We start from the raw sequence: 23,341 nt of genomic DNA, 5'->3' as shown, positions 1-23,341 counted from the left end.
AACAGGTGTGGTAGTAATGGATATGAGTGGTCACATGCTGATGATGTTGCAGAATAGATTATGAGATCAGTGATCATTTTAATCATGTTGCTTATGATGATGTTGCTATCCTTCCAACTGATAAAACAAACATCCGCGATAACATTATGAACATCCATAAGTTAGGTGCTTTTGTGTTAGATCGCGTAAATATATAAATGTGTCGTTGAACCCGCCACCACCCGACAGCCAATTAGTAAGGTTTGTCATGTAAACAGAACGTGCCAATTCGTTACTACTACACCACGCTGCTTTGGTGTTGGAGAGTAAACCCACACCATTTACAATTCGAGTACCGTGACGCATCACCAGTAATTACAACGAGCATCATCAGGTGAAATCCTGCTGCGTTTAACGACATATTTATATTATCCCCCCCAAAAAAACCCTATTGTGGATAATATCGGTGGCGAAAGCCGACCACGTGTTAAACTGATTATGAACACCGTTCACCAGTTTTGCCTCTGGTCACATTATTCACTCGGCAATTCGTCCAATTTCATACCTCGTCATGCACAGCTGCCGTTCCGCGGGGCAAAACCGCCGTGCGAGCAATTCAACCGCGACGGACTCCCCTCGCGTCGCTCCCCCTTTTTTTTTATTACCAAAAGGGTCCTTTCCGGACGGCTGGGAGGAGGCGGTGAACCAGAAGGGAGAGATGTACTTCATCAACCACAAGACTAAAACCACATCGTGGATGGACCCACGTCTCGATTCTCGAGCCGGTGAGCGCCACGTTGCTTGCCTGTAGCACCGCAGGGACGTGCGGTTGACGCTCCCACCAAACTCCACTCGCCCATTTCTCTCCACTCGTCCATTCCTCTGCTCGTCGATTCGTCCACTGACCGATTCCTTCGCTTGTCGATTCTACCGCTCGTCGATTTCCCCCACCCCATGTTAAGGGCTGGACATGTTGTGTAAAAAAGCTTCAAAGGTCATCGGATTCCTCCAGGATGAATAAGTAATTCTGATTCCGACCAGGCCTTAATGTGGGTGGAGGCAGGTGGCATTCGAAGCACAGAAACGTTAAGACGGGCTAACAAAAAAAATATTGAAATAATAATCAAAGAGTTTCTAACTCGCACATTCATCGTGAAATACAATGCAAGTTCCAGTCGCGACGTGGAGGTGCAGAGCCAGGGTGAGGGTTCTTCAAACCCCCTGACGAAACTGATTTTTGGCCTTCTACAGCCTCTTTAAAGTTGCGGTGGATTTGTTGCTGCGCGTGTGTCGCGTGATGCGGATCTAGACGCGCAGTGGACAGATGCACACGCAGAGCGGACGACATTTCTGACTCTATTGCCAAAAAAGGACTGGGCGTCTTAATTCCGTGCCATACTATGCCATTGTTTTTTTTTTGCCGAGGCATGTGCTTAAAATAATGTCCCCACCCATGGGGGCCACTAACACAGCTGTGCATGAACGTCTGTGCGATGAACACTCCCCCCCCCCCCACTTTCTCTCTCGTGTTCATCTCCCGAGGCAGCATCTGGCCGAACACAAGTCGGTGTTTCCCCCAGATAGGAAGCAGAAAGTCTAAACAAGTGCAGGGTTCACCCTGCTCAAACAAAATGCTGCTGGAGAGAAAAAAAGCAAACAACCAAACGCTGGTCTTCTTCTTGTGCATTGGCTCCACCGCAAAAGAAAGCCATAAATCCATGTTCAAGCCTGATCGCCAAGGGATAGCCTTGCGGCAGACTGAATGCATGTCAGCAATTCCCTGCACTGAATTGACAAGGTTCCCATAATTTAACACCGGCATGGGTTTCAGCATGATCATAAAATAATGGTTAGACTTTCCAGCCTGTAAACATTATTAACCCATGTTGCTTACCAGCCTATACTAAACACTCTAGGCAGCCTATGGGCTGGTAAACATAACCATTGTTTTATTTCGGGTGGTAAAATAAATCCTCCTATGTTTGTATAGCATCTGTCTATCATTATCTGACAGCGGTTGGCCACCTCACCCTTTTCGTACAGCATTTTAATTAGCCAAGGGGAAAATATACTCCAACAATCCGGTGGAAGCAGCATCATAACCACATGCCTCAAATGTCCTCAGCCGTTTTCCCAGCGGTCCCCAACCTTTTTGGCACCAGGGACCGGTTTCATGGAAGACAATATTTTCACGGACCGGGAGGAGGGGGGGGGTTCATCATTGGGTCTTTCCCCCTTTTCAAAGAAGCTCTCCAGCGACGTTTGTTTTTAACTCATGTTGGCTCGGGGCTAGAGCTTGTGGGCTTTCCAAAACGCTCACCTCCTGCTGTGCGGCCCGGTTCCTAACAGGCCACGGACCGGTACCGGTCTGCGGCCCGTGGGTTGGGTACCCCTGCCTTAGCAGACTGAGTGGGAATACAGCACGGTGATAGAACTGCCTCGACTGCTGGTCGCACTGCCGGTAACGTTTTGCTAAAATCGCTCACAACTGAATATCAGTGCAGTTGTCAGGAGATCGCACTCACTTCCATACGAACGCTGTCTTGAGCACAACAGTAGCAATACCATGACTGGTCTATACAATTCTTGCCTGCGGCAATATTTTCAGGAGCTAAACGGCATTGTCGAGGCCTGCTGGCAACTACGGTGGTCCATAGTTTGGGTTTCATGGCCACAATCGCACCGTGGCTCGTCTTTGATGTATACCGTTAACCCTCTCCCGTTCTGAGACGCGTTGCAAGGGTGGTGTGTGTCCCGTTCGCACGGCTGCATCTGGGAACGCGCAAACGTGTTCCAGCGTTAATTTTATTTAGAGAGGCGTAGCTGCCCCGTTGTTTTTAAACACATTGTACTCGCTGCAGCGAACCGTAGTGGCACGACCGCAACTCTAGGATATCTGGTGCCAAACTATGCCACACGCCCTCCCGCATGGCCTTGTGGGAGCCTCGGCACCGATAAATTTAATTAACTTTAGTTTTTTCTTTCTGTAATTCCTGCCACGCCGAATGATTCGAGTCAATGTCGACGTGCTTAGCGCCCAGCACCGTAACCACTGCAACTACTCTGTCAGATAACCATGAGTTAACAGGTTAATCTCAACTGAACCTGTGCCAACAGAGGCCAGCCTCAATTCATTCTTAAAAGGTGATGACGGTAAGGGCCCTGCAATTTCTTTCCCATGCCTCTGCTGGAGGAAGGCGGGGGGGAGGCGGATTTAATAAACTTGCGCCATAGTTTAAACTGCTGCGCCGGGAGAACGAATAAAAAACCAGCGACCTCTGGATTGCGAGTCAGGTTTTCGTGCGACCTCTTACACCACCGCGGCGTCATCCGTGATGCACTCGCGGGAACTGCGGAAATAATAAAGCCACCGGACTTTGCGTTTTCGCAAATGTCTGTCTCTCTCTCCCTCTTCTTGCGATCCACACGCCTAACTTTGAGTGTTTTGTTACATTCCTCTCCCGAGGGGGGGGGGAGGGGTGCTGCCTTATTTGTGCCTCGCGCGTTGGCTGCTTCAGCTGTTGCGCGGCAAGAGGGGGTCGAGCAAGGGGAGTTGAGTGGGCACGGCACGTGCAACGGCCAGCTCGGGGGAGGCGACGAATATTGAGGAAATGTGGCGCTGCGGTTCGGAAAAAAGGAATGGATTGGCGGGCAGATGGAGCGCTGGGGAGAGCGGAGCGAGTGAGTGGGCGGTGGGTTAAGAGAACCGGCGTGGCAGCGCCTCGGCCACCGCGGGTGTCGTGGATGTCCGGACACTCGCAAGCGGTTGTAGAGACGTGGCTAAGAGGCACCGACAACATTTTGGGCAAAAAAACCACAGTGTTCTTTTTGAGTCTGTAATTGTATAACTCAACTAAACTCTGAACTTACTTTTTATTTTACCGGGTCAGGACCACTGAGCTATTTCTAGATTTGCAGCAAATCTGGCTGTGACGGTCCCACCTGATGACGGAGACTTGTGTTGCCTCCGAAACGTCGTGATTTTTATTTTATTTTACTTTCATTAACTGAGCTATTATATATTATTTTTCATAAGCGACCTGGCCACAAATGATAGCTGAACGAATTGGCTGATCACGTGGAAATTTAGAGCAGCCAAACACTCTAAATGCACGTTGATTCTAAACGTGGAGAACATGCAAACTCCAAACATACAGCAGGCATCAAGTCGGGATCGAACCCACGACCTCCTGTATACCAGGCGAGGTCACTAACATCTCTCCATACATCTGACACAAATGCCGGACAGACCCTTTGTATACACAGTAGTGCATTGACAGTAGGCTCAGTACCGAGTCACAGTCGAACTACTGTTAACTCTGATAAAGTGGTGGAGAGGGGTGGGGCATGTCCAGTCTAGAAGGCCCTTCAATTACTCACTGATATTCCTGCAAGAGTTGAACCCTGGCATGTGCCTGAAGATGTTGGTTGTAATTACCAGCGAAACATCCGTGTCAAATCGTTAATCACCGTGGACTGCCCTCTGAAGCAGTAATACATAGGCTTCCATAATAAAGTTTTTTTTTTGGGTTAGATCGTGTAAATATAAATGTGTTTAAACCCGCCACCACCCGACACAGCCAATTAGTAAGGTTTGTGATGTAAACAAAACGTGCCAATTAGTTACTAGTTCAGCACACCGGTGTGTTGGAGAGTTAACCCACAACATTTACAATTCGAGTATGAAGTTTCGCCTGTAATTACAACCAGCTTCATCAGGCGACAGCCAGAAATTGTGGAGGATTCCTCCTGTTTCGGTCTTAAATAAAGTGGGGTAAATGTGATGTCGTCACTTGTGAGCTATTCAGGTGCCAGGTTAATGTAGTCATATAAATGACAATGGATACCCATTGTTGGTTGGGTTATTCACAGTTAATCAACATACATTACGTATATGCAGTATGTTAATCTAGGAGCATGCAGAGAATATGCCGTACCTTGGCTTGTTTGCGCACAAGATATCTTCATTCACGCGGCTCTCCCAGGTGGCGGAGGGCATGTGACGTGCGTTGGCATCGCACGCACGGCGATCTGACTCACGGCGATCTGACTCACGGATCAGGACCAATTTAACGAACTGACACGTACGCGTCAAATTCGCCAGGTGGACCGTACGCCATCAGGATGCCCCCCCCCTCTCCCAACTTACAAAGCAAGTATTGGGCTGCGCCCCAAGTGTGGCAAGCCAGCGGTACAGTGAGTGGTGTTCGCACTGCGCTGCCACACTGGCGACACGGGTTCTATTCCCAGCCGAGCGTATCGCTGTCTCGATCGTGTCCCGAGTGATCCTTCAGTTGACTCATCCTCAAATTACCACCTTGTGTCAGTGGGGGGGGGGGGAGATTGTGGGGGGGGGGGATCCATTGATCGATTGATATTTAGAAGAGAAAATAAATTGAATATTTTATTTATTAGGATAATAGGTTTTTCCCCATTTTTCTGGCCAGAAAAAGGGGAAAACCCTATTATCATATTTTGGTACCGGCAAAGGAGGTCCCATGATGTTTAATTTATTATTTATGTAGGGCCCTATTAAATAATTGGGACTACCGCCTCCCCCTGCCCCTTGGGAAGTTTCTAGGTCTGCCCCTGAACATCAGCACTGGGGAGACAAAGGCGGCCACGTGTGATGCTGGCCACCCACCTGGTCATGTGCCGTGCTGGCCTTCATAGTTAGTTCATAGCAGCACTTGCCACCGGGCAGCCTGTTCGGCCACACATGGGCGAATCTTTGTCGCTCTACGTGTGGCACAACTTTTTTTTAGTACTGGAAGAATCCGATGAGCTATAAAGCTCTTTTTCAGAGATGTTCAGGAGGGGTGGGTAACACGATAGTCGTACAAATTACAAGAAAGGTAAACAAATCACCCAAACACGTACAAATAAAACTAAACCACCCCATCATACCAGGCAAAGGCAACGGAGGTAGTTACGTTTAGGTTCAATACTTGATTTGAAGCCTTTATGACTGCAGGAATCCATACATTTTGGTTCTTTCGGTAAATAAACGTAGGTATAAAAAATATATATGACGACTTTTCGTCCTCAGGCAGAAAAAATAATAATCCAGCAGTGCAACTGCTGGACCCCCCTAATCTCCCCCATTAACACAACTGACGTGCTTGCGTCCGGGGATGGAATTCCTTTCCAGCTCAGACCCCGCCTGCTTGCCCATCGCCACATAAATAATCTCTTGTTGTAACAGCTCTCTCGCTGGAACAGCAGTTCCACTGCTGTATTATTTCTAGATTGGAAGTTTTCTTGACTGCAAGGATCCATACTCTTTGTTTTTGTTTTTCCGGTAAATTCACGTAGGTAAAAAATTATAAGATAAATTTAAATGAAAACAACTCAATTAAATCACGACGTTTCCGCCTGAGGACGACCGCTTGTGTTGCTTTACCCCAAAGAACCAAAGAGTATGTTCCAGAGGTGGGACAAAGTCATTGTTATGCAAGTCCAAGTCGAGTCGCAAGTCATCAAATTCATGACTCGAGTCTGACTCGAGTCCAAGTCACATGACTCGAGTCCACATCTCATAGGTGGGACAAAGTCATTGTTATGCAAGTCCAAGTCGAGTCGCAAGTCATCAAATTCATGACTCGAGTCTGACTCGAGTCCAAGTCACATGACTCGAGTCCACACCTCTGGTATGTTCAATATTTGCCAGTGCATTTAGGTAAGAATTGGGTGCGTACGTAACGTGCCACAGCAGCGCGAATTTAACTCCAGCCGAATTTGATGTTTTTCACAGCAGTGATGGTTTGATGGAAACGTCGCGATTCGCTGCTGCGAACTTTCAGCGAGAGCCACCTTTCACAGCGGCGGCGCTGCGTATTTTCGTTTTCCTCGCAAAACAAAAAAATGATTCCTGGAAGACCCTTAATGCTCCTTTGCGGGCACGGAGAGGGGGTGGAGGGAGATGTAATTGAAGCCACACGCGTGCGTTCGCACGCACACGTACACACATCCACGCGCGCACAAAGCGATTGGCACTGCGCCCTCTGTTCCACATACTTTGAAATAAAAAACTTTCTGTTATATTTCCCCCCCCCACCCAGCTCCCCAAACACTGCGCAGAGGTGGAAAGTTGAGCGCACATCAGAAGTACAGTCCAGAGGTCCGTTCTCTCGACGTGGCAGCTGAAACAATTTAACACGTGGTCAGATTTTCGCTACCAATATCATCTACAATACATGTTTTTTTGGGTTTAGATCGCGTAAGTATTTACGTAAGTATTTACGCGATCTGTCCCCAAAAAAAACCTGTATTACGGCTACAACAATTTCGAATTTCTTAAATCTCCCCCACCTCTGTCCACCCAGCAGTACATCAGAATATGTATTTACACTGCTGGAGGAATCCGATGAGCTACAAAGCCCTTCTTCACAAATGTCCAGTAGGGGCAGATAAGAACGTTACAACAACAACAAAAATGACGATAGTCGTGCAAAGTACAGGAAAGGTCAGAAACCGATGGGTGCCCCAGCATTTGTCGACAAGCAAATTGCATGCGGTGGGTTAAAGCGTGGGTCACTTCCACCACTTGCCAGACGTCTATCCAGTGTGGAAGAGTAGGCCAAAATACAATTTAGATCTCCCTCCAGTGGAAGGCCCTTCCGCCAGCAGTGGCGTGAGCAGGACATTGCAGTGCTGCGCCTCTGCCTTGTCCATTTTTCCTCTTGCTAAGCGGCGAGTTCAAGGGCTGAAGCAAGAGATATCGGGACCAGATGTTTGGCCGCAAACCTGATTGAGTACAGGGGCAGCCTCTTCCCTGTGTTGTGACTTTGAACAGCGGTCGCAGCGCGCACGGAATAACTGAACGCATTCCAGAGTTGTTCCGCTCCTGACGGCACTGTACGCAACCGTCTGAGTATCAGCTGTTCTGTGATTTTCAGCAGGCGAAGGTCTCTCTCTCTCTCTCCCCGTATCCGCCTGGCGCTGCCGTGCTGCAATGGACAGCGCGCCAGAATTCGACCTCCCGGCGCGACAGTTAAAAACATCGGCGCGAGTTTCTTAAATCTGCGTGGCCCACCTCTTCCAAGGCGTCTGTGTGGCACGGAAGGGTAGACCAAATACCATCTAGAGGGCCTGTCCAGGTCTCCTTCTGGTGGAGGCTCTTCTGCCAGCAGTGACATGGTTTGTACCAGTGCTGGATTAAACTCGTGCGGGGCCTGTAGCATATGTTAGAAAGGGTCTTAAATAAAATAAAAACACGTAAATATTAAACCACATACATTTTTAACTTGCACAGTAAAGTAATTGTATTTTTTCATTTGCTATAAAGCCAGATAATACGACAAATCGCTAAACTTAAACGCCCAGTCGTTCATAAAAGTTGAAGGCGGTATAGTATTGTAGTGATAGAGCAAGTGCAGAATCACTGAACCGGAATTGATAGCTTGAAAGCGTTTAGCGCGGGGCCCTTGAAAGTGCGAGGCCCGTAGCATATGTAGCTACTTTTGCTACTAGGATAATCCGGCACTGGTTCGCACACTTCACTAGAAACCTTGTGATCTGAGTTTGACTTCCTGCCACGGCTAACAGGGCTGGCCGAGTGCAATCTGAACCGGTCCTGCCTCCAGCAACCCATCTCCACCAACCCACACTGACCAGCTTAATGGAGTAGGATCTTATCATCGCTGTCTTTGATACAACTTGGGGAAGCCTTCATCCAGCAGTGAGCTTGCCATGTGTGTATGTGTGTAGAACTTATTTTGCACCGTACGTATCCAATCGTGCTAAGTGTGGGGGAAGGACAACAACCCGAATGCACAAGAAGCAGTTCTAAAGAAATGCGTTTTCAATCTATATTATTTTAAAGTGGCATAGCTCAAGTGGCATCCTAATGTCGGAAAAAGAGCGTTCCAGACGGCCACAGAAGTGCATCTGAAAGTGCGTGATGTGGTGACCGCCTTTGTTCTATGGCTTAACCAAAAGGGTTGACCATGTACGTATGTTGAACTTCTTTCGCACCATACGTAGCCAACCGTGCCATCATCATCATGATTCTGTGATGATAATGATTTGATCACACGTGAAACACAGCTTTATGTTATTTGTCGTGATACTGCTTTCACAGTGGCGCATGAGCACAACTAACGAGAACTCAACAACAACAACAACAACAAAAACGCAATCATTGCCGTGCCATTGCCAGAGGCATCGCCGATCATAGAGTGATTCCTTTTTAACACGTAGCTGGAGGCTTTCGCGACCGATATTATTCTTAATAGAGGGTGTTGGATTAGATCGCGAAAATATAAGTGTGTCACAAGTGATGGCATCACATGTATCCCTCTATTTAAGACCGAAACAGGAGGATTTCTCTACAACTTTGGCTGTCACCTGATGATGCTCGTTGTAATTACTGGTGAAACATCGTACTCGAATGGTAAATGTTGTGGGTTTACTCTCCAACACACTAGTAACGAATTGGCATGTTTTGTTTACGTGACAACCCGTACTAATTGGCTATGTCGGGTGGTGGCGGGTTTAACGACACATTTATATTTACACGATCTAACCCCCAAAAAAAACCTATATTATGGATAATGATTCCTCTTTATGGCAGCATTAACGATGACCACGTTTCCATTCTTCCTTCCAAGGAATGTAGCATCTGTACATGCAGGAACACTCACAAAACTTCCGTACTGGTAGTGTCCGTTCCTCGCGATGCGCTCAGCGTGCCGCGACGGATTCGCAACCGCCCAACGATTCTTTACGAAACGGAGCCCACACCCTAAAATTAAATTAACAGAAGCTGTTCCTGCATTAAGCGTACTTCTGGGTAGGCGGTAACATGATCGGCAGGCGTCCGACCGGGCTTAAATTTGACCCAGCCCGCAGAATTCATCCCAGTTTAGCCTCCGCGTTCGTAGCGTCAGAACCAACGCAGTTGTTTTGGAAAGAGTATCCGCTTTGCCGCTTTTTATTTTTGCCATTTCACTGCGGAGGGAATGGACAGCTGCTCGCAGAGAGGCTGTTTGGCGCTGGCCGATATGAAGAGGCCCTCGCGGGGGAACCGGAGGCCCAGAGCCATCCTCCTGCCTCTGTCATTCTCACGCCTCTTCCTTGCCAGGCCTCCTCGCAGTGCTGCGATCGAGTGAAATTGTCCGGCACTCGGTGTGCGGCGCAACGTGGATTATCCCCGTTCCCAGGAATGAGCGACGGAAACGTCCGCCAGCAAAGTGTTTTTATTTTTGTGAGCCAATAATGGTGTGACGACGATAGAGGGGTGAGGTGAGGGAGGGAGTAGAGGGGGGTGGTGAGGGAGGGAGATATATAGAGGGGGAGGAAGAGGTGAAGAGGAACGGAGAGGGTTTGGGAGAGAGTGAAAGGCCGTGAAACGAGAGGCAAGAGAGGGAGAGAGAGAGAGAGCGTAATGGGAAGTGGAGCGAGCGATGGAAAGTGACAACAAGTGGGAGAGAGAGTATTTAGGGAGAGGCGAGAGAGATTGAGCCAGGAAAGGGAGAGTCTGGAATAGGGAGAGCGATGGGTGTTGTGAGAGAGAGAGAGAGACAGGGAGAGAGACAGGGGGAGAGAAGTGAGTGAGATGTAGTGGACGAAGGTCGTTGTACATTCGTTGGTGGCCGAGCTGAGATCATTTGCTACACCTGAGAAGCCAGTTTAATTACAGGTGGCTGCCTGCATCAGAACCCAATGACCTTGGCAGTGCCACCACGTGGTACCGAGCCCTTTAATCTACCGAGACGCATCTTAATAGTTATTTGAAGCGGCAACATGCTCTCGCTGTCCATCCACTCATCCGATCCGTGAATCCCCGAGATCCTTGGTGGCTCTGCCAGCGTGTTAGTGGCAGCATAAAAGCGATCCTCGGGCAAGCACGCGTGTGCACGCCAGCATGGGCATGGGCTCTCACTCGCAGGCGCTCATCATCCACATGCAAAGGAAAGGGCAGATTACTTTCCACACGACAACATCAACCGCAGCTGTCATTCGCCACTAGGTGGTGGTGACATCTCCACAGTGCTTGTGCTCGGCCAGATTGCACTTTGACGCCACGTGAGGTGTGTGGAAGAAGGCTCACTGGCAGGAGGGTCATGGGACAGAGCCAGTTGTTGTGGGCTAACTGACTGAGATGACTGACAGATGCACCCACCTGTTGTTCCGGCTGTGCCCACTCGCCGCATTTGAGCTGCCCGGCGTAGCTCCTCTGACCTCCGTCGTTGTTAAAGGGCAACTGCCCCCAGTAGCGTCCTTCGCGAGCCTCAACCACAGAGGCCGATCTTGACACCGCTGGTGCCGGTGATCGGCACGTCCACTCAGCTCCACATCCCCCTGTACGGCATCAGCTCTATCTCTTCTCTATCCCATGCCGTGCCTGTTTAGCCCCCTCTATCCATCCAAACATAAGCTGCATAGGCATGTGGTGGCTGGGAATGCGGGCTACATGACCTCGCCTGCTGGAGGAGCTCACTGTTGGAACTGTTTCCAGATCCTTCAAGGGTCTGTGAGCTCCTCACACAATCCGTCCCGGTTAAACCCCAGATGGATCGTAGACGGGCCTCCCTAAATGTTTTAACCGGCGCATATGTTCCATTTAAAGGGTCCTTGTTACGTGAACATTGAGACACAACTGTGTCCGGGAAGGGCCACAGTTGTGTGGAGTGATAGGCAAGGTAGCTTCCGCACAGCTAAACACAGCAGATAGCAAGATAATGCCGCTTGACCGAGTGAGCAGCAATTACCAGATCACCAGCGAATAATAAGGTTTTACCAACAGGGAGCCATCCGTTGACCACATCCAGACATCGATCAGCCGTTTTATCTGTACAAGATGGAAATTATTCTGGTACAGCGATGTAAATATTTGCAATTATGCGAAACTTCCCTTGCTTTCCCATACACATACAAAGACAAAGATCGACCTCATAGCCTTGAACAGTCTGTTGGGGCAAGTGCCGTTGGGCACCTATGAAGGCCGCCACATTCGCTGTGCGTCCGCACGCGTTGATCTGCATTCCACAGTGAAACCAACATATCGGGTTGGTGCAAGCGCAAGGTTTAGAGTGACATGCGACCGTTTTGTTACAAAATCATCAACGTGTAAATGTAAAGTCACAAATACACCGAGGGCAATAATAGAGACATGATTTACGATTGGAGTTTGCGTGTCTTTCTCCCCGTGGTCACGTAGATTTTATATCTGGGTCCTCCGGGTTTTCCCACCACATGTATAAGCGCGCGAGTATTTGGCTATATAGTTTAGTGGGCCTTACCCAGTAATTTTTTTTTATAGTTTTAGATCAGTATTGAAAAAACAATGTAACAAAAATTGAATTTAATGAACATGCAAACATTCTCTCTATCTCGCATCAACCATTCGCACATTCAACTATTCACGAGTGTCATGTTTTATTTAAGTGTGAGCTAAATCAATAATAAAAGAAACATCAATATCACAAAACGTGGAGTCAAGTTGACGAGACGTAGCCCTGCTGATCGGTGCGTTGAGAGCCACGGACACGAACGTCAAATACACAAATCCGAGCAGCCACGCGTGATTTTGTTTTGTTGCAAATCGTGATGAGGATTGCCACCCCACTGACGGAGATCACGGCGACTTTAGAGGAAGTTTTTGGGCGATCCTCGCACTCAGCGTGGTGCCATTGCTAGCTCCCGTTTTCCGTGCGGAAATATATTCACTTTATGACATGATGCCGAATGGACTGTAATAATACGGTAGTTGGGAGATCAATTAATTGGATGCGTGGCATAATGTGTGTCATATTTGCGTATTGAGGGGATGTTATAATTATTGCTTTTAAAAAGGTGAGGATTACATTGCACAGACAGCATTCGTGTTGTCGTACTGTATCGATTGAGCCTTTATCAGTTAGAGCAGGGGTGGGGAACCTTTGTTCTGCCAAGGGCCATTTGGATATTTATAACATCATTCGCGGGCCATACAAAATTATCAACTTCAAAATTTGCCCGTTATATTTGGTCAAACATTTAATTAACTCACCCCTAATGCGATGGCTGGAACTGCTTCTCTTTGGTGAGGCGTGTGATGTTAGCTGGTATTGATGATGTTGCTACTCGCAACTGCTTTTCCAGGTTTGCTCCTAGATTTATTGAATTTCGAGTCCCGCCTGCGGTTGCCTTGGCAGGGACAGACCGAATGATTTCGCGGGACTCATACGGCCCGCGGGCCGGACGTTCCCCACCCCTGAGTTAGAGCCTCAAAGTGCCTGTATGGCTGTGTGCATGCAAATGCGTATAATTTACAACATTGATATTCAACTATTTTGCGGAAAGATCATTTTCCTACAGCAGCATTCACAAAACGCGGTGTCTCCCCGCCGTCAATTTTTTGCTGCGGGAGTTTTTCTCGCACTGACTTGGCACGACCATTTATCAGAGCCAGACCGTCCGATTACTTAATTAATCGTTGACTCTGCTCGTTGTCGATTCAGTTACTCGATGACTCTGATAACACGAAAAGAGCTGGGGAATTAGTCTCACCTCTGTATCCACGTGCGCCGCTGGACAGGAGGTGAAGGGGTGGAGCCTGGTGATGTCATCAGAATGATCAGCCGCGTCACACCTGGGTGTGGCTTGCAGGGGGGTTTCCCTCCTTCAGGATGTGGGAGCCGCCAACATTTTTTGTTAAGGGGGTGCCTGATTGGTTGAGGTGCTTGAGTGGTTGGGTTGATTAATCGATTACTCGACTAATCGTTCAACCTCGATCTGTCTTTGTTGTGTTTCCCATGTTCAACGTAATTTCTGTACAATATGGGCCAAAACACCCCCCTCCACCATGGGCAATTTTCCCTACTGGAGATGGAGATTATCAGCAGGCTTTCGCGAAAACATCTTTGAAAAGGGGCACATTTGCCCCACGTGGGATTTGGGTCTGTTCCTTCCTTTTCATGGACACAGCTTAGAAAACAATTACGACTTCAACAAATTATTATCGGTGCTGCAGAAGTTGCGGCGCATCTTCGTCGCCACGTAACGCCCGACATTTCAGTTCAGAATTGAACGAAAGCGATCGCATTTTGGAACCGTTATTGTATCAGCAGCTTGAGACCAGGTTGGCAATGCATTTTTTCCACGTCTCATTTTCTCCGTTTCTCTCTCATTCCTCCTCCAGCCATTCCACAGCCGCCCGCGCCTCCCATACCAGCCCAGAACGTCGTGCAGCAGCCTCAAAGTGGCCCCGTACCGAGCCTGCACGCAATGAACACGGCCGCGTGTGCCCTGGTATCACCACAACAGCAGCAGCAGCAACAGCAACAACAGCAGCAGCAACAGCAGCAGCAGAAGCTACAACTGCGGAGGGTGTTGATGGAAAAGGAGAAGCTGTGGCATCGTCACCAAGAACTCATGCAGCAGGTAAGCGACTCACAGAGCCCTTCCTCCCCCTCCTCCCCCTCCTCCTCCTCCCCTTGCCGTACAGCGCGGTCGCGGAAACCCACGCACCGTTGTGCAATGGGTAATTGGAAGAAAGAATGGGATAAACCAATTGACGGATAATCGGGTCACGGATAAACGGAGCTTGACCTGTAGTTAGGTATCTATATTAAAATGCACTCCGTAGATTAAATGCGTGGTTCTACATGTAACAGCCCTGTGCTCGACGAGGGTACCACCACACCGGTCAATGGGAGTTGGTCAAAGGAGCATTGAAGTACAGCACAACAATGGACATTATTGCTGCACTGCCTCGCCACTGCCCAGAACGTAGCACCACTCCATATAGTCTGAGACGCCTGTTGTGCATGGAGGTCGCCTGCTCAGGCCTCAAGCTTGCTGAGATTTCCGAGTTAATTTTTTTTAACAGTGTGTCAATTAAAAAAAATCATGGAGATTAAGAGCATTTGTACAACAATTCGCACTCCATCAACGAATATAATTTTTTTTTGCGTCGTTTCGACGACTAAAAACGAATTCCCGTCCCAACCCTTTCCTCCGTTGCCTGAACCCGCACGCGAGGTTACCTAAACGGGGCCCCCGCGGTGTTCAGGCTGAAGCGTGCCTCCCACAAAGGCTCCCCTTTGTGCCACGAGAAGGCACACACACCCGCGCATGCTCGGGCAGGTGTAGAGTAGCTTCTGGTGCTGCCTTTGCTATGCACAGGACGGTGGCTCTCAAGCTGTTTTGGTATTGGCCCCCAAACCTCCCCTCCACCCGTGCCCCACCGCGCTAATCGGAGGCGCGGGGGAAGGACAACAAACTAAACCCAACAAGCAGTTCCAAAGAAATTAGTTTTAAATCTAGAAATGTGTTTTCAATTTAGGATGTGGTGGCGGTGTTGGCTGCGGTAGTGATGGTGGTGGTTTCCTGATGTTGGTGGTGGTGGTGTGGGTATGTTGAACTTCTTTCACACCGTACGTAGCCAACCATGCTAATCGGAGGTGCTCAAGAACACTCATCTCCACATCACCCGCTCCATTGCCTCCCTCCCCACTTCATGGCCAGCCTCAAAAACGCACATTAATCGGTTACGCTACAAATAATAGCAATAACGATGCAATTGATAACGTACACAGTATTTCACAGACATAAATGACCGTGACTCTGAAGTGCTGAGTGAAGCTCAGTGTCGCTCGAAAGCCAGGCGAGAGAGGAGGTGGGGCCGCAGTGGCTAGGAGATGTTAACTCCCTCGCCTGGTGTGCAGGACGTCGTGGATTCGATCCTGACCCTGACGCCTGCTGCTGTATATTTGGAGTTTGCATGTTCTCCCCATGGTCACGTGGATTTTTTCCCCGGGTCCTCCGGTTTCTCTCTCCACATTTAGAATCAACGTTGCGTTTCGAGTATTCGGCTGCTAAAAATGTCCACACGATGGGCCACTTCGCTGGGCTGTCTTTCGTGGCCCAGGTCGCTTCTGAAGAAGAGCTCTATAGCTCGGTGGGCCTTACCTGGTAAAATAAAATTAGTTTAGTAGTTTACAATTGCTTAGTCTCTTTAAAGTCGGTGTAGATTGAACGCTGCTGCTGCTACTGCGACAGCAGCAGCAGCGAGATTATTGGGTTACAAAACGGCGCGGGCTGCCACGGAAAAAAATTAAAAACCGACGCCCGACAGTGGCCGACGGTCCTGCTCTGTGTCGTAGTGAGGCAGAGGTTTGTGAGTTGCTCTGCTGCTACGGAGAGTTCTCGACTGCGAGCAGCTGTAGTGCAAGGTGGCGGGAGAGCGAAGGAAGAGGGATAGGAATGGACGAGAAGAGTGACGAGGTTTGCGGAGGTGCAGAAGTGTAAACAACAAAGAAGCTCGCTCGAGACATTCGTCAACAACGATGTGGCCTTTCAGGGAAGGGACCTCATTCAAAGCACAGAATTATAGAGGCCAGACATCGAGAATGGTCATCTAGAGTGGATAATAGACTGCACTTTACACTACGGAGCCTGAGAAAAATAATTCATTTTCAAAATGTTTCCGGATGAACAGTTTTTTTTTATTGACGAAAAAATAGTTAACATTATCACCTGCACGGTATCCATGCCACAATTTGCTCTGCCCAGCCCCCAACCTTCAGTTAAAACTACTGGCGTAGCAGCTCACAAACAGATGTGTTTTATTCTCTCAGTCCATTGCCCCGGTGGAGTTACGGCACGAAGTTGGTTCGACACTTTTTTGGTCTATTAGGCCTCGTCTCTCGATCGCGACGACGATAAGTCGCGAGATGCAGAAATATTGCATTTTTCTCCAAGTTTTGCGTTTAAAAAAAATGTACAGTGCGCGACAGAAGAAAAAAAACGTTTGACGGACACTGGCCACTCTTTCCACATTCCTGAGTGTGCATGTAAGCTGTCGTGGTGGTCGCTGGCGTGGGTTTGTTGCAGAGGGGGAATTGCAAAGGGGCACTTTTTTTGGCTTCAAGCGCTCAGATTTCGCCCCCTGCCCTCCCCACCGTTGCAGCAAGGTTCAGGGTCATAGTTGTTGTGGTGGCGGAAAAAAAAAGCCCACAAATATTAACCCCCGCGTTTAGTTCATTTTGAACAACCGGTGTTACATTATCCGTCATTTCAATTTTCAGTTTTATTCATGAAGTATAGCCCTACGAGCCATGCGGCTCTTGACTCGGGTGCAACCACAACAAAACAAAAAACACGAACAAGAAACATCTTAAAGTGACTACACGCAACAGACAAATCCATGAAAAAACAGCAAAGTCTTCCAGAAAAAACACCGCATTTCAACGCTGTGCAAAAATCCCAGTGGGATGCAAGTCAAACAATAACAACCATAAGACAATGTAGATTAAAGTTATCAGGCTAACTCTGTACTACAACAAACAAACATGGCTAGACCAAACCGTTTTCAAAATCACCAAAAAAAAGCTATACAAACAATGTAACACAACAGTGATCATAGGAACTGTGATTCTGTCCACTGGAGGACCGTGCAGGTGATGGAGATTTTTTTTTTTATAAACAGGCACATGTTGTGAATCCACTGCTGGATGACGGCCTAGTTACGAGACCAGCCATGGGGGATTGACTTCCTTGACGCCGACACATTGCCACCGGCACGCGTACGCATACTGAAGCTCACACGTGACGGACATGGCTTCCCTGTACGCGCGCACGCGTTCGCTTGCCCTACGTCTTAAAATGCCACGCAAATAGGGGGGGGGGTGTGGGGGAGGTGGGGGAGGATATGCACGTCGAGGGTAAAAAACATATTTTTTAAATATAATAATCATAATCATTATAAATGTTAAAATCCTTAATTTTACCCAGGGAAGGCTCAGGAAAATAAAAACCGTGATGGGCATATCGAGTTTTTGAGGAGAGTCCTTGCACTACTGTGGACAAGTCGCAGCCATTTGTCAGTCAATTGGTGGATGAAGGCCTCTGCAGCACGCTGGTGAAGGTGGGGGGTGAACATAGATGTACTTGAAGGGCAGTACAACAATGGAGTCTTATGCACTGGGCCCCTGCTGTCGAGCATGTCATCCCCACAGCCTGTGACAGCCTGTCCGTGCACAGTGGTGGTCACCCGTCCAAACACCGTCCAGGCTCAACGCTGCTTAGCTTCCGCGATCCGGCGAGGTTCGGTGCGATGCGCAATTTGGCACGTGGAGGAGCGGGGGGGTGTTCTCCTGCGCAAGCGAGCGTGGGCCAGTGTTCACCGCTGTTTACTTCCCACAATAGCCACGGTGCGCGCTTTGAACGAGCCTTGCAGGAGGGCGACGAACCGAGTCGGGATTTGAACCCGCGGTGTTCCGATCGTGAGTCAAGCGCCGAACCGTGACGGCCCACGTGTTGCGCCACGGTGGTGGCGAGATGTTAACTACCTCGCCTGGTGTGCAGGAGTTCGTGGATTGCATCCCAACCCTGACGCCTGCTGCTGTATATTTGTTGTTTGCACGTCTCCCTGTGGCCGCGTGGATTATTGTCAGGGGGCCTCCGGTTTTTCCCTCCACATTTAGAATCTACGCGCGTTCAGAGCATTTGGTTGCTATACATTTCCACGTGATGAACCACTGAGTTGAGCTATCATTTGTGACCAGGTCGCTTCTGAAAAAGAGCTATATAGCTCAGTGGGCCTTACCTGATACAATAAAAAAAAATCGCTAAAGCATGGATATTACCCGGAACTTTTTTTGCCACCGTACGTAGCCGACGATGCTCATCGGAGGTGCGGATGCCGTTCCTGGAGACGTCGCTGCAGAGCTCAGTATAGTCATCACAATCATCATCGTCGCTAGAGTCATCAATAATTTCATCACCATCAGTATCATCATCATCAGCGTCACCATCATCATCATCATTATCACCGCCATGAACATGAGCGGCAACAGGTACTGATGTTGAACATGATGATTGACGGCGATGTCAATGACGATGCTTCCATTGCTGCTGCTGATGGACACGACGATGACAATTCTTCTGCTGCTGTACTGCTGCCGTTAATGACGATCATCGTCATCGTCGTCGTCGTCACAATCACGGCGACGACGCATTGTCATCGGGTTGTCCCACACACGCAGCGGTAGCCGGTAGAAAAACCGCGAGCGCTGTCGGAGAACGACGGAGTCACTGATGACGAAACCCTACGCCTTAACCCCCCCCCACCGTGTCCGCAGGAGCTGATGATCCGCGAGGGGGTTCAGCCGATGGCGCAGATGCCAACCAACCCCACGCACAGCCCGGACCCGAGACCTCTTCCCAGCAGCACCTCGGACCCATTCCTCTCCAGGTGACCCTCCTCATCATCATCATCGTCGTCGTCGTCATCATCAGAATCGGGGTTTTACATTTAAGACTGTTTCACAGATGTCCAGTCTGGGCACACGGGGTCAGCAAGGTTACAGCAAATAGAGAAAAGGGTAACCATGTAAGGAAATAACTAAATAAGCGTTTAATTATCGAGCTTGGGCAAGGAATAGAAAAAAACTAAACAGTCCCAGACCACACCAAGACCACACGCAGTCCCTCAATGTTAATGGCACATTAACACTGAACTATCGATACACGGGTAAGGATCAAATTACAAATCGCATTCGCAAATGTGATTGCTGCATCCGGCACTAATCTTCTGCTTGAGGATATAATGACCGTCGTTTAACATTTATAAACCGCTCGCTCCGACGACGGAGTACATCTTGAGCAGCCAGAGCAAACCCAGCGTTTGAGATGATTGCTTCCACGTGAAGGGTTTGCAGGCCCAAGTGGCACGTTCCGAAACAACGTGAGATAGACAATCCGCACAACAAACAAGAGAACAACATCGACAAGCGAAGACACGATTGGGTCTCCGCTCGTCATTGGCGCCGATCCGCCGGAGTTGTTGCACGTTACGTTAAAATAACCGTCCTGCATTTTTCTTCTTGGTTCTTTCGGTAAAGTCACGTAGAATGGAAATAAAAAAATAAAAAAAATAAAACATAATAAAATAATTAACATTTTATTTCATTATTTTATTATGTTTTATTTTAATAATTTTTTATTATTTTATTATTTCCATTCTACGTGACTTTACCGAAAGAACCAAGAAGATGAATCCCTGCAGTCACGAAAGCTTTAAATCGAAATTTGTCCTGCATTTTGTCCTAAATTTATCAACTCTGGGCGCATTAAGTACGATTGCTGGGTAAGCTGTTCCACGACTTTGGTGCCAAAAGCACCAAATGGCATTATGCTTTATTTCATCTTACGTACCTTTAACAACAACAACAAAACACCCCTCCATCACTCGGGTTTCTGTCAAGGGCTGACTGCACAATGCCCGCCAGCCCCTTTCCATACTTAATAGTGGTTCAAGTGGCACTGAAGGTTTACTTGTTAAAGGGGTTGCCACAAATATTGGGATATTACGGTGTCGTAACGTATAAGATCTAAAGGTAAACCTGGCATCTGCGTTGATAAATATTGTTGTTGCTGTGATTATCGGAATTATTGTATTCCCTCGAAATGTTCATGAAATTCGAAGTCGATAATTACATTTGTAAAAAAAAAAAGCTATGATCCATTACATAAGTACTTTGCTAAATGTTTTTTGGAGCAATTGACAGCAAGGTGGTTATATGATGTCATCATTTCGTAGCTCGCGAAATTGAATTTTTATGTGGCTGAGAACCTGTTATTTGTTAAAAGCGTGATAGACTGTCATGATTAGAATGGTTTGTAATTGGTAAACGGCAGTTGGAGAACCTTTTGAGTGATCATTGAATAACATTGTGTTTGTACAGCATTAACTGTGATGTGTGTACAAGCCTTTAGTGTGTGTGTGTACAAGCCTGTGTGTGTACAAGTCTGTGTGTGTACACAAGCTCGCTGACCCAGAGGCCACACCACACCATGATGTGATGGCATTACCTCGGCCAGTTAGCCCACAGCATGTGAATCTCGACTGTGACCTGCCATTGCTGTTTCACATCGCCTTAAACAGCACCCTGCCTGGCACATGCGGCTGTGACTCCGTCGTTTTGTGACAAATGGCGGTTGAAGTTGTTATTAGCTTCAGAAATTAGTGGAAGGCGCCTTAAAAATACATGTAAATTATGATTATTATTGTGTTTGTGTGTACACGGTACATGTATTTGCGAGTGAGTGTTCGTCTCTGCCTTTGCGCATGACCATCTTCTCAGTGTCTCTGGCACAGCATTTCGCCCCTTCGGCCACCTGGATACTTTCAGCATGCTTGTGCGTGTGTCCATACACTGTGCGTGCGTCCATGCACTGTGCGTGCGTCCATACACGGCCAACACCAGCGACAATTATCTGAACCGGTTCTTGGTCCCCCTTAGGTCGACTTCAGCCTCAAATGAGTACCTGGTGCGATGTGCAAACGCCACGAGGGAGACAAAGGCGGCCGGGCGTGGTGTTGGCCACATGTGTGTGGCTGTGTGTGTGTGTAGTGGGGATCTTTGTCTTTGTAGCGGTTAGCGCGCTGCGCTACAAACCAGGCTACCCGGGTTCGATCCCTGCTCACGGCCAACACCAGTGACGATAATGATCTCAACCGGTCATGGGCCTCCCCTAGGTCGCCTCAAATGAGTAGCTGGTGCGGTGTGTAAACATCGCTACTGGGGATACAAAGGTGGCCGGGCGTGGTGCTGGCCACCCACCCCCTCGTGTGCCGTGCCGGCCTTCATAGGTGCTCGCTAACAGCACTTGCCCCACATGTCTGTTAAGGCTACACGGGGGGGGGGGGGGTCTTTGTCTTATGTTAGCGAGTGGGAAGTAATCGTACAACGGTTTGCGTGCTACACGATGAACCTCAAAACCCAAGTTCGATTCCCGCTCACGGCCACCACCAGTGACGATTTTTTGAACCGGGCCTCTCCTAGGTCGACTCAGCCGTAAACGAGCACCTGGCGCAGTGTATTTCACAGATGGCGATATGTTTCACAGATGGTTCTGTTCTGCCAGTGGGGATAAATATCGCAATAAAGATTCCCAATCGAGTAATTTGCGAACGATCTTTATTATTTTTTTTTGGATCGTGACACCGACGACACACCATCACGGCCTACCCTTCGTGTGCATTACGCCGGGGGAACTTCATCACTGTGAAGCAGACGGGGCCGTAATCACACAGCTCATACCCTCCGCCCCATCACCACCACCACCACCGCCGCAGTGATAAGCAAGGTGGCCTGCTCGCTTCGAACCTCTCCAACAAGGCGCCAACTCCCGCTCAGCCGTGTTGTCACGTCCCGACAACGCCCCTCCTGTACGTTTGCGAAAAAGAGCTTTCTTTACTCTTTGGTTCTTTCGGTAAAGTCACGTTGGTATAAAATAAAATAAATCACGACGTTTCGATCGCAACACAAGCGGTCGTCCTCAGGCGGTGGAACAGCAGTTCCACAGCTGTATTATATTTTTTCCGCTTGTGTTGCGATCGAAACGTCGTGATTTATTTTATTTTCTACCTACGTGACTTTACCAAAAGAACCAAAGAGTATGGATTCCTGCTGTCACGAAAGCTTCTAATCAAGAGCTTCCTAGCTCATCGGATTTCCTCCGGTATAAATAGACACCGCGATCCTGCTTCTAACCGCCCGAATTTGTGATTTCAGCAGTGGGCCGTTCCACTCGCGGGAGGCGAGCGCCGACAGCGGCCTGGGCATGGGCAACTACAGCCTCTCGCGCACGCCGGAGGAGCTGCTCAGCAGCCTGGATGAGATGGACACAGGTGAGGAGCACGCGGCGCCGCCCGTCACCGCCAGCAGCGTCGTCACCTGCGATCGCGACGCCGACGACGAACATCGTTGTGACTGTCGTCGTCGTCGTTGGCAGCGGCGGTGCAGCAGCGGACGCGTTGTCATCGTCGTATTCATCGTTAATCGTCGTCGCCGTCTTTGTCGTCAGCAGCAGCAGCAATGGAAGCATCGTCATTGACATCGACATTATTGACAACTTCTTGGTTCTTTCGGTAAAGTCACGGTAAAGTCACCGGTAAAGTCATCGTCGTCACCGTCTTTGTCGTCAGCAGCAGCAATGGAAGCTTCGTCATTGACATCGACATTATTGACAACTTCTTGGTTCTTTCGGTAAAGTCACGTAGAAGGGAAAAAAATATACGCTGCCAAGCTTGGAGGTGTTCATTCAGACACTGTCTTTCCGACAGACCTGTTCTTCACCTGAGGACGGCTGCTTGCGTTGTGGTCGAAACGTCGTGAGAATTGTATTTTATTATGTTTTATTTTATTATTTTATTATTTCCCTTCTACGTGACTTTACCGAAAGAACCAAGAAGATGAATCCCTGCAGTCATGAAAGCTTTAAATATAAAATTATTGACAGCGTCAACATCAGTACCTGTTGCCGCTCATGATCATGGACGTGGTGATGATGATGATGATGGTGACGCTGATAATGATGGTGACGAAATTATTGATGACTCTAGCGGTGATGATGATGACCCTTGTCG

General features: G+C 48.6%; 1 protein-coding gene across 3 annotated transcripts in view; it reads left to right on the top strand.

Moving 5' to 3' along the window:
- The window catches only part of LOC144734509 (transcriptional coactivator YAP1-like), a 64,280-nt gene that overhangs the window by 28,990 nt on the left and 11,949 nt on the right, over window positions 1-23,341 (top strand). The window contains exons 3-6 of one of the 3 annotated variants that reach the window (XM_078616735.1): window positions 651-764; window positions 14,105-14,346; window positions 19,050-19,162; window positions 22,491-22,603. In XM_078616735.1, the coding sequence (XP_078472861.1) occupies window positions 651-764; window positions 14,105-14,346; window positions 19,050-19,162; window positions 22,491-22,603 (582 nt within the window). Of the gene's footprint in view, window positions 1-650; window positions 765-14,104; window positions 14,347-19,049; window positions 19,163-22,487; window positions 22,604-23,341 lie in introns of all 3 variants that reach the window. The other 2 variants (XM_078616734.1, XM_078616736.1) reach the window with 2 other exon arrangements.

The sequence above is a fragment of the Lampetra planeri genome, chromosome 51 (assembly GCF_965212315.1).
Source record: "Lampetra planeri chromosome 51, kcLamPlan1.2.h2, whole genome shotgun sequence".
Classification (NCBI taxonomy): Eukaryota; Metazoa; Chordata; class Hyperoartia; order Petromyzontiformes; family Petromyzontidae; genus Lampetra; species Lampetra planeri.
The sequence above is the reverse complement of the archived record's forward strand: the minus strand, read 5'-3'. Positions and strand labels throughout refer to the sequence as shown.